At 27.2% G+C, this 11148-nt stretch overlaps 2 protein-coding genes across 2 annotated transcripts in view; both read left to right on the top strand.

Annotated features, from left to right (window-relative positions):
- The first annotated feature begins 138 nt into the window (after nucleotides 1–138).
- Nucleotides 139–6343, top strand: LOC145743987 (polypeptide N-acetylgalactosaminyltransferase 10-like). The gene is made up of 12 exons (XM_082562077.1): nucleotides 139–364; nucleotides 506–587; nucleotides 769–907; nucleotides 1103–1269; nucleotides 1729–1914; nucleotides 2301–2484; nucleotides 2742–2859; nucleotides 3095–3202; nucleotides 3674–3895; nucleotides 4248–4349; nucleotides 4853–5002; nucleotides 5279–6343. Exons 1-12 carry the CDS (start codon nucleotides 194–196, stop codon nucleotides 5456–5458), a joined length of 1809 nt encoding a protein of 602 aa, XP_082418203.1. The 5' UTR covers nucleotides 139–193; the 3' UTR covers nucleotides 5459–6343.
- A 795-nt stretch (nucleotides 6344–7138) lies between these two features.
- Nucleotides 7139–11148, top strand: part of LOC145750175 (uncharacterized) — a 47120-nt gene continuing 43110 nt past the window's right edge. The window contains exons 1-10 of the mRNA XM_082566175.1: nucleotides 7139–7289; nucleotides 7377–7464; nucleotides 7589–7770; nucleotides 8113–8148; nucleotides 8449–8549; nucleotides 8721–8883; nucleotides 9037–9170; nucleotides 9493–9628; nucleotides 9890–10020; nucleotides 10659–10785. Of these exons, the coding sequence (XP_082422301.1) occupies nucleotides 7139–7289; nucleotides 7377–7464; nucleotides 7589–7770; nucleotides 8113–8148; nucleotides 8449–8549; nucleotides 8721–8883; nucleotides 9037–9170; nucleotides 9493–9628; nucleotides 9890–10020; nucleotides 10659–10785 (1249 nt within the window). The remainder of the gene's footprint in view (nucleotides 7290–7376; nucleotides 7465–7588; nucleotides 7771–8112; nucleotides 8149–8448; nucleotides 8550–8720; nucleotides 8884–9036; nucleotides 9171–9492; nucleotides 9629–9889; nucleotides 10021–10658; nucleotides 10786–11148) is intronic.

Raw genomic sequence — 11148 nt, 5'->3', positions numbered from 1 at the left:
AATAGCAAAAAAATCAATTTTTAAAGTTTTCAACCAGAAAAACAAGTCATGCATAAAGTCAACAGCACACGACTTAGTTTGTCATGCATGATTTCACCCTGGTTTGTTATTGAATTTGGTTACTTTTTTGATGTTTTGTAAGTGCAACCTGTGTGTTGTACAACGTCTGGAAGAAGTTAAATGAATTAGACCCATGGTCTTTGCAATGCGCTTTAAATTACGAAAATGTATTTCACTGTTTGTGTTTTTTATTGGGGTATTTGCAATTTTAAAAATTGCACAACGTAAAAATATTTTTAATGATCTGAAAACATTTGAATATGGCGAAGAAAAGTTAAAAATCAAATCAGATGTAAATTATGAGGTAGTTGTTTCTTTAAGCAGACTATATGCATGTTTTTTTGGTTAAAGCATATAATGTAATAATTGGGCTGTTGTGCTAAAATAATTTCTTTTTAAAATAAAGTAATTTTTGTTTATGTATTAACAAAAAAATATTTTTTAGGAATTTCCAGGAATGCGAAATGTTGGTAAACTTAAAGATTGGCACAATCATAATTTAATCAAAGAAGATCGCACAAGAAAAGGTAAAATTTCAAGTGGTTTTGGTTTTATAATTGTAAATTAAAATCTTTGTTTAAAAATTTTATTTTATAAATTTGATGTAAATTACTGTTATTTTATTGCATTATTTTTTGCCTAGTTTGAAGCAAATTATGTGGTAAAAAGTAAGTACAATTATAAATGTTTGATTTTTTTTGTTATTAGGGCCAGGAGAAAATGGTGTTGCAGTTCCCTTGTTGGAAAGTGAAAAGGGACATTCTGCTTATAGTGAGAATGGGTTTAACATTATGGTCAGCAACCGAATTTCTTTAAATCGATCCTTACCTGATATTAGACACAAAAAGTAGGAAAATTAGTAATTTTTTTGTAATTAATTTTTTAAGATTTGTGCATCTATTAGAAAAAAAAAAAATTTTAAATGTTTTTTTAAATGTTTTTTAAATTAAAAATTAAAAATTTTTTTTGGAATTAGAAAAGGTCTTTTTATAGCTTAACAAAAGAGTTAGAATAAAATCCTTTAAAACTTTAATTGTTTTAGTTGTCGGACAAAGTTGTATGTTGAAAATTTGCCATCAACTTCTATCATTATTCCTTTTCACAATGAAGGGTGGACAACTTTGCTTCGAACTGTTCACAGTATTTTAAATAGAAGTCCTCAAACTCTGTTAAAAGAAATTATTTTAGTAGATGATGCTAGTTTACAAGGTATTTATTTCTTTATCTTGTTATATTATATATATATATATATATATATAGCATAGGGTTTTGTAATTTAATTGTATATAATGACGCCAACGTATTTTTTCTTTTTATTTTTAAATGGAATTTTTTATACTGGTAATACTGGTTATAAAGCTACATTTAGAGTATTTATATTAAATAATTTATTTTAATTATCACATAAGATAACTTATAATGTTATTTTAATTTAATGTATTTTACAGCCTGGGGCAATGTTTATTATAAAATCATCAAGATTAAGTTTGCTTAATAAGCATGCTTTGTAACATGTTTTCGTTAAATATTTTAATTAAATTTAATTTATTTTTGCCATTTATTTAATGTATAATAATAGAATACTTAAAGTTTTATGGCATTAAATTATAGTTATAAATCCGAAAAATATTTTTTAGATGAATTAGGACTTTTATAATTACCTTTTAGATCACCTACAGCAAAAACTCGAAAAAGAATTGAACAAATACCCAAAAGTCAAGTTATTGCGGTTAAGAAGTAGACACGGTTTAATTAGGGCACGATTGGCTGGTGTAAATGAAGCCAAAGGGGAAGTGATCGTTATTCTTGATTCCCACGTTGAAGTAACTCACAACTGGTTGCCCCCACTTTTAGGTAAAAATGATTAAAGGTGTTCTTGCCAGTTCTGTTTTTTTGTAGGGTGTAGGGACTTTTTTAAATACATATCAAATTAATGCACCCCCCCCCCAAAAAAAAAATACAAAACCTTTTGTTTGTGAAGCGTGTTATCATAGACAAATATTTGTTGTGACTATATGCAATAAATTTTAAGTGACCAGTCAAACAAGTTATATTACATATACATTGCCACCTGTATAAAAAATTTCTGTTTAATCTTAATAAATTAAAAAATTAAAAATTTTATTAAAACTTTTTTATGCTTTCTTTAAGTCAACTACATAAGACTTAACTCAAAAATTTAGAATTTAAACTTTACAAATAATTTAAAGAAATGTAAATTTGTAATTTTTTTTGTTTAGATCCAATAGCGAAAGACAGAAAAGTGATAACATGTCCCATGATCGACATAGTCGATAAAGAGGACTTTCATTACTTGACCCAACCAGGTGATGCTATGAGAGGTGCATTTGATTGGGAATTATATTACAAGAGGATACCAATTCCCCCAGAAAGGCAATTGGATGATCCTAGCGACCCATTTGAGTAAGAATAATTTTTAATATAAATTTTTTGAATTGAACTTTTTAAGAGAACATCTTTATAGCCTAAATTTTTTTATATAGGCTATTTAAAAAAAATATTTATTTTATTTTGACTATTTTAAATGTTTATTTATTTAAAATTTTGCATTAAATAATATGATGCACTATGAGAAGTTCTACAAAAACAATTTTTATTTGTGTATATATAGAATTTTTTTTTTTTTTTTTGGATAATGTTTTTATTTTAAAATATTTCAGAGACCCAGTCATGGCTGGTGGTTTGTTTGCTGTGAATCGCGAATATTTTAATGAAATTGGGCAGTATGATTCTGGCCTAGAAATATGGGGTGGAGAGCAATACGAATTATCATTTAAGGTATTGCCGTTTTTTATACACAATTTTTTATCTTTTTTATTGAGAAAATTTAACTTTTTTAAAAATGATTTGTGCCGTCAAAGTAAAGGCAAGTGTTTATTTACTTATAACAAAAAGAATAAATTTTGTAGTTTAAAAAAAAAGATTAATTTTCTAGGTTTTTATTTTAATATTCTAATTTTTTTTAAAGAAATAAATCAATTTTAAATGCTTATCTTTTTCTATATTATTTTAGGCTTGGATGTGTGGTGGTAAAATTCTAGATGCACCCTGTTCGAGAGTAGGTCACATTTATCGCAAGTTTATGCCATACTCATTGCCCCAAGGAACTAATATTAATAAGGTATATATAGTAAACACACAACTGTGATTGTCATTTAGAAGGTTATAACACTGTATCAAATTCAGTATCTGTGACTAAATTTGATTGGGAAGTGATTATTCATCAAATTGTTTAATAAACCTAATTTTGTTTATGGTTGCAAAAAAATGAATACACATCATGTTTATTTTCCTTTTAATTAAATGCATTGTAAATTTATAAATTTAATTTTTATATTTTTTTAACAGTTACTTTGTTGCTATAAATATAAACATTAAAAAGTAATGGCTTATTAAATTTAAGAAAACTGGTAATTTTTAAAAATAAATACCATAATGCCATGATATATAATAAAGCCTAATTGACGATTTTGTATAATTAGAAGTAAGTCTAATTTAAAAGCCTTTCAAATAAAAAGACTACTGTTTGTGCAGTGGACTAGCTAGTAAAATTTTTTCCCATAAAAGCTTTTTTTTTAATTTTATTTAACAGAATTTCAAGCGTGTAGCTGAAGTCTGGATGGACGAATACGCCGAATATTTTTACAAAAAACGACCGCACGTCCGTAACATCAATCCTGGTGATCTAACTTCACAAAAAAACTTGCGTAAAAAATTAAAATGCAAATCTTTTGATTGGTTCATGAAAGAAATTGCTCCAGATATTTTAAAACATTATCCACCAGTGCTACCTGATCCTGCTGCATGGGGACAAGTAATTTCTTTTTTACTTATTTAACATAAACTTTGACTTTTTTAATTTAACTTTTTGACTTTTTTGAATTTTTTATTTTTAAAGGTAGTTTTTTATTTATTTTTTTTTAAATATTAAATTGGCACTGTGCAATTATGATTAAGTATAAAAGTGGCTTGTTTAATTTTGGCCATGATTTACAACAACCTTTTTTATTGATAAAACAAAGCTAATTAAGGTAGGCCATTAGATTTTGTTTATAAGAAATTTACTTCCTGTATTTCTATTCCAAAAATAACACTAATAGTGTAACTTAACTACTTATGACATATTGTTTTTATTTTGGTATGTAATTTTAAACTTTTAAATTTAGATAATGAATGAGGGAACAGGTTTTTGTTTGAATGTTGATAACTGGAATCAAGGTCAACCTCTCTCAGTGTCAAGATGTAAAGTACAGGGAACAGCTGAACAGGTAATATTTGAATTAAAATAATATTTCACACTTGATTTGTAAAAATTTCTATTTCATTTTAAAGAACCTGTCTTATAATGAGTTAATGAATTAACACGAGCATTATATTAAATTGACCCAAAAATTTATTTTTAATATGGGAAGATTTTTGTTAAGCAGTGACTCAAAGTTGTAATAAACAAAACTGATTTGTGCATGTGTTCAATTGAATCTTGTTAAATGTAATGGGCACATTATAACAGCCAACTTTAAAAAAAAGCAAAAAGTTGGCATGGACTAGTACCGGTTTGTGGAAGCAGTTAAATAGCATTGGTCTACACAATTTAAACATATAGCAACTTTCTTAAAAGCTTTAACATTTTTTATTAGTATTGATTTTATTGCCTGATTAATAATCCAATTAACTTTTTGCTTGACTTGAAGTAGCTAGTATTAGAAAATTGGTCTTAAATATGAAAGATAAACCAAAACGTAATAAAATTTTTTTTTATTTGATTTACTAGGAGTTTATATTAACCTGGAAAGAGGATATAAGGCCAGGAAAAAGCATGAAAGATTCAGGAAGAGTTTGTTTAGATGGACAAGGCATGAACAGACCAGTTGTTCTCTGGGATTGTCATGGGCAATATGGAAATCAACTATGGAAATATATAGTAAGTATTTTTAACATTTTAAGTTAGGACTTTCAACATACATTCTAAACACAACGAAAAAAAATGATATTTTTATTATTTTTTTATGCGATTATATTTGGTCCAAAAACTATTATATAATAGTTAATTTTTATAAGGATAACATAATATTTTTATACAAAATAGTGTAAAACTATTATATAATAGTTAATTGTTGAATTATTTTTATATTTGTTGTATTTTTTAAAATATTTCTTTATTTGACAATATTCACTTTTTATCGTTTTTTTTATCTAGGCTCACAAAAAGCAATTGTTTCACAGCACTACTGGTATGTGTGCTTCAGCTGTTAAGGATAGTGGTAAGGTGTTGTTATTACCTTGCAAACAAACCGACCTTAACCAGGCTTGGGCCTGGCAAAATAGTGACTCTAAACAATTATCTAAATTTAATGTAAAGCCTAATACCCATATATAACTATATATTGCTTTAATAAATTTGTTTTTTTAAATTCAAATTTCATACTCAAACTGTTAGATTATCTTTTATTTATTTTTTTGTAAGTTAATTTTGTAGTAGATCGATTGAACTAGACTTTGTGCTGATTGTGTTGAAATTATATTTTTATATTTGAAATTACAAATTTTTTAATAAAGTTTAAAGTTGCAGTTGTTTTGGTATGGTGATTGAAAGATTGTCTTTAAATAAATGGGCTTGAATTTGGTGTTTTTTGCTTTTTATATTTATTTTACCATTTTTTTAAGTTTTCATCTTTTTATTTTTGCATTGTGTTATTGAAATTGAAGAAATGAGTTTTGAAATTATGCTAGTTAGTAAAATTCTTTAAGTGTACTGTGACTTGATAACCTTATACTTTGTTCTGTAGTTAAAATAGTGTAGCTTTTTTATAAACCATGTTAAATATTAGGTTTTCTAATGTAGTAAACTAGAATATTTTTATAAGGATAACATAATATTTTTATACAAAATGGAGTAACTGATTTTAGACTTTTTTACTTCCTTTTTTTAAAATTAAAAATAGTGATTTATTTTTTAAGTTACAACCATTCGCATTGTTATTGTTATCACCAGTGTCAACCTTTTTTTGAAACATATATTGCAAAATATTTTAAACCACAATTTTTATTTTAAAATTGATTTACTTTATATTTTTGATATAAATTGTGTTCTAATTTTGTTTAAACCAAAGTGGTAAGGTAAGGTAAGGTGATATTTCAACTGTGCTTTGTGCAATTTGTTATTTACATGCTATTAAAATTCATAAACTTTGATAAAAACGTTCCGATATTTTAAGATAATTAATCTATACGTGGTATGGAATAATTAATTTGTGGTTAAGACTTTATTTTTACAGTTAACATTAGGCAAAATTGGAACTTACTGATTGGTAAAAAAGTATTTACTTTTTCATTATTATTTTTAAATTTTACAGATCTAATTTTTTGTATAATTAATTGGTTTTGCATAGTTTTGACAAGATTTAAATTTTAAATGCCCATTTTTATATTATATAACAATATCTGCAATGAAATATTATTTTAAAAATCGTAAAACTTCTCTTTTAAGCAACAATTCTGCATATTGTATATCATTTATTTGCAATTACACATCTCCCCAAAATTTTTAAACTTAATTTTTTGTGTATGCCTTTAGCTCCTGATTAATTGCAAGGATAAGAATTCTAAACTGGTTGTACTTCATTTATTATTAACTGAGTTCCTTGCAAATAAACATGTTTCCAAGTAATTTGATGTTGCATGATTACCTCTGTGAATTATTCATTTGTTTCCTTGATAACACTTAATTTTCACTGCAACCAAGTCACCATTGTTTTATATGTCACGCTGGTACGAGTGAAGGTAATAAAATTAAACGAGATGAAAGAAAGTAGAAAAAATTATATGCACAAAATATTGTGCACTTTCTTGGAGTAAGTCCTGATGTCAGTGTGTGTGGGCTACTTAGTCATCACTGGTAAAAGGTTTAAAAACAATTAAGTTTGATTTCGATAAAAATAATACAAGTATTTGGGTATTTATATATATATAAATTTATAACTAACATATTTTCTTAATCAAGTTTTTAGGTTTTTAAATAGGGAATTATAATAACAAAGATTTTATTGCTAAAAACGATATGCGACGTTGGCGATTTTTAGTCGTCGTTGTTGTCTTGGCAATCACAGAAAATGACGTCATCGGTGTGACAGATTATGACGTGTATGATGACGAAATATTTGTGGACAAGTTAGAAAGATTAAGGCGAGCGGCTGATAATTGCGACGAAGGTTAGAAATAAATTTTTTATATTTATATTTTTAAATATTACAATACAAAAAATAAAATTTATGTAAATACTTTTTTTTCGATTTTAGCCATTCCAGCCCCAGACGAGGGATCGGTGGATCGAATCTACCCAACGTCGGCTAGAGTTTTGTGGAGTTCAGTGGAAGTTGCTGAATGGTAAAATTAAGCTAGCAAATTGTTTTTTAAATTATGCTAAATTTTTTTTTAAATGTCAAAGTTTTTAGATTTTATTTTTTATTAATAATTTAATTTTTTTTATTAATAAAATTCGAATATTTAGGTACACCGTTGCTGTTGGGTCACCTGAAAGCAACTGCGTTAGAGGTGAAGGTGACGTCATACAAGGTGAGCCGACACATTTGACCTTGCGTGACCTCGACGCGGAGACAACTTACGTTATGACTGTGATTGCCCATCATGTGAACGGTTGTAGCGAGCCCAAGGAAATAACGTTTGCAACAGGTAGAAAATTTTGACAATTTAATTTATTCAAATTTTAAATAAAAGTAAATAAAAGGACATTGTTTTCTTGCGAAATTTAAATTGTTAAAGACCGGTTATAATTTTAATATTTTAAATCTGTAAGATAAGTTTAAATTTTTAGATTTTTTGTTTTTTAATTTTTAAACAAAGTTTATCAAAAATGTTGCTGATTAATAAAAAAATTATTGTATTAAAATGTCAGTTAAAAACATTAAAAGTAAGTCAAAATGGTGTTGTAAACATTTAAACATACTTATACTACCAATGCTATATTATTGCTGTGCAAAAGCAACCTAGCTTTAACTTTCAATATATTTTTAGCACCTGGTGCATGGAAATGTGAAGGAAGTTCTGAAGGTAACAAATTGTTAGTTATCTTTTTAATCTTATGACGTCATAACCGTGCATTTGTAATGAGATGGCCGTGTCGAGTTACATAAAAAAATTAATTTGCTGATAAGGCATCGATATAAATGTATTTTAGGCATGATCCTATTATTTATTAATGTAATAAAAAGAGCAAACTTGTTGTTAGAGTTTTGAAATAGGATTCGTAGCGAATAAGTTTAAATACTTCTCTGTTTTAAAGTTAAAAATTTGTTAAAAATTTAAAAAATTTTACACTTAGTTTTAACTTATTCGTTTTGATTGGTTTAGAACCCGGTCACGTGACCGATCTGGTAGCTCCTTTAACCAACGTCACAAATAATCAGGTCCTGGTCACGTGGTCACCAACCCCAATGGCTCTACAATACGAGGTTCAATTTTTAATTTTGTTTTAATTATTTTTTTTAAAACTAGTACATTTTGTTATTTTACGGATGCCGGAATTTATTTTGTATGTCATTTCATAACAAAATATATTTAAACACTTTAAACCTTAAAAGATATTTGTTTTGCCTTTACATTTTCTTATATTTTTGTTGTAGGTTTCCATTGACAAATCAATAACAAAATACGGAGGACTTGGGTTTGTAGAGACGGAGTCCGCTATTATAACAGGACTAAAACCCGGCTCTTTGTTTAAAATTGAAATACAGGCTGTGAGTGGGAAAACTATTGGTCCAATTAGCAGCATTAACGTCGTTACAAGTCAGTTTTTGTTTAAAAATTGGTTTAAAAAATTACTGTTTCCCACATAGTATATTTAAGAAAGAATAAGTCAATAACTAGATGAACAATTATGTATTAAACAATTCGAAACTGAAACAAAAAAGTTAATTTTGACGCCATTTTTTTATTAAGAACTAAAGGTGCCAGACAAGTTTTTAATCCAAAATGTGACCAGTTCGTTTCTCCAAGTGTTTTGGGAAATCCCCGAGCTATCATCTTATTCAAGCGTTATTTTATATGGTTTTGATAACTCCGATGACACATATGTAAGTAGTGCCAATGAAATTCACTTAAGAAAATTATAAGTACTAGTACTTAAGAAAATTATAAGTACCTAAGTAATAAATAACTTTTTATACAAATTTTTATAAATAAACGTTTTATCTGCGTGGGTAAAACACTAAGTTAATATAAAATTCTGTCCAACTTAAAGCTAAGCGACGGAATAATTATTGCAAATTATAGTCATTTATATCACATGCCAAAATTACTGACTGTTCAATTAATTAAATTCACCAACTTTTACTTTATTTTTTATTTTTGCAATTTTTAAATTACGTATGCTTAATACTTCTTTTATTTGTTTAGGAACTTCAACGAAAAAATATTTCGTCAAATAATGTTTATTTTTCATCTTTAAAACCTGCAACAAAATACAAAGTCAGTTACCAGGCATTTAATCTTAGGTCGTCGAGTCTTATAATTACAGACATGGTGTACACAAGTAAGATAAATTTTGGTTAATTTCAGTTAGATAAACTTAAAATGTAGCTATTTTTTATGGACAGTATGTAGAGGTTTGATGTAAATTTACATAAGCATATTGTTGTATATGACAAGTCTTCAACATCCCCAAATCGAATAGTATGGTATTGATGCGACTCAAACCCCAAACTCTTCGACCAAATTTATCAAATTTGCAACATAAATTTCGCAATTTTAAATGTGCTTTGTTTATGTTCAAGATATTTTATGTTTTCTTAAGAGTTACCAACGACATCAGAGATCTTGATTTCAAACGTAACCGACCACAGTGTTTTCTCGCAGTGGAAACCAGTAGTAGGTGCAACTAAATATCGCATCTTACTCAAAGATTATCAAAACGAAGTTGTCAAGGTATGGAAAAGCCAAAATTAAATCCAAATCAACTTTGTAATCCATTAACTGCATGTTTTTTAAAATAATAATTTATTAGATAAGGCCGACAGCAACTGACAAGGCATTTTAATAAAGGTCTTGTTTTTCTTTCTTATAAGTTGTTAAGGCTGTCTTCTTATTCATAAAGTATGTATATCTTCTTAACTTACATTAATTATAGTATAAGAAGAATGGAGTAAGGAAAAAACATGTAGGTTAAGGTTTTTGTAAATTAATGTACCCTAACGTAAATAAATAATGGTGATTCGAACAGATTTGTTTTAATTATTTGATTTCTGTAAAATAATCAAAAACAAACTGTGGTCCATTTTGAACACGATGTTTTAGAACTAACGTTTTCTGTGAAATTTTATTTGTTTTATCATGATTTTGATAAAATTTTACGCACGAGAAAATATACAAATATTTTAGTGCGAAAAATATTTTGTAAGCATGTTGATATATATTTACACAAATTGTGAAGTTATCTAAATATAAAATTATTAAACCAATACAGAAATGGGTTGTTGATTAAAAGTAGACCTGAGTAAAACGGCCTCACGTTATTTAAATTTTTACAAAGCTGATTCAAAGAATTAGTGATATTATTTCAATAGAAATTGGTGCACGAAAATACGACTTACTTACTTGAAGGTTTAAGAAGTGCTGAACAATATCAACTTCTTATTATTGCTCTGAATGACGTCACTGAGAGTTTGCCCGGATTGATGGTTGTATACACACGTAAGTCACGTGACATTTTAAAGATTTTATATAGTATTAAAGTAGTCGAGGTTTTATTGCTTTGTAGTATAAAGCGTCATGGAAAAGATTGCAACATTCCAACACATTGTCAAAGGCTGCTGGGCACAAAACGCGCGGCACCGGCGTTTGGAAAAAAAACGTCGCTTATTTGCTTGGCGTAGTCTTTAATGCTGTAAATTACTTAATTACTTTATATAGTCAATGTATACTTAAACGTGTTAAAAACAATCTAATAACGTAGTTTACTTTTAGTTTAAACGCAGTCCTTATTAAAAACAAAAACTATTCATGTTGGATAATGTAGTTTAGAGTGTGATAAAATTTCTATTAAAATGTAAGAAA

The sequence above is a fragment of the Corella eumyota genome, chromosome 1 (genome assembly GCF_963082875.1).
Source record: "Corella eumyota chromosome 1, kaCorEumy4.1, whole genome shotgun sequence".
Lineage (NCBI taxonomy): Eukaryota > Metazoa > Chordata > Ascidiacea > Phlebobranchia > Corellidae > Corella > Corella eumyota.
The sequence above is the reverse complement of the archived record's forward strand: the minus strand, read 5'-3'. Positions and strand labels throughout refer to the sequence as shown.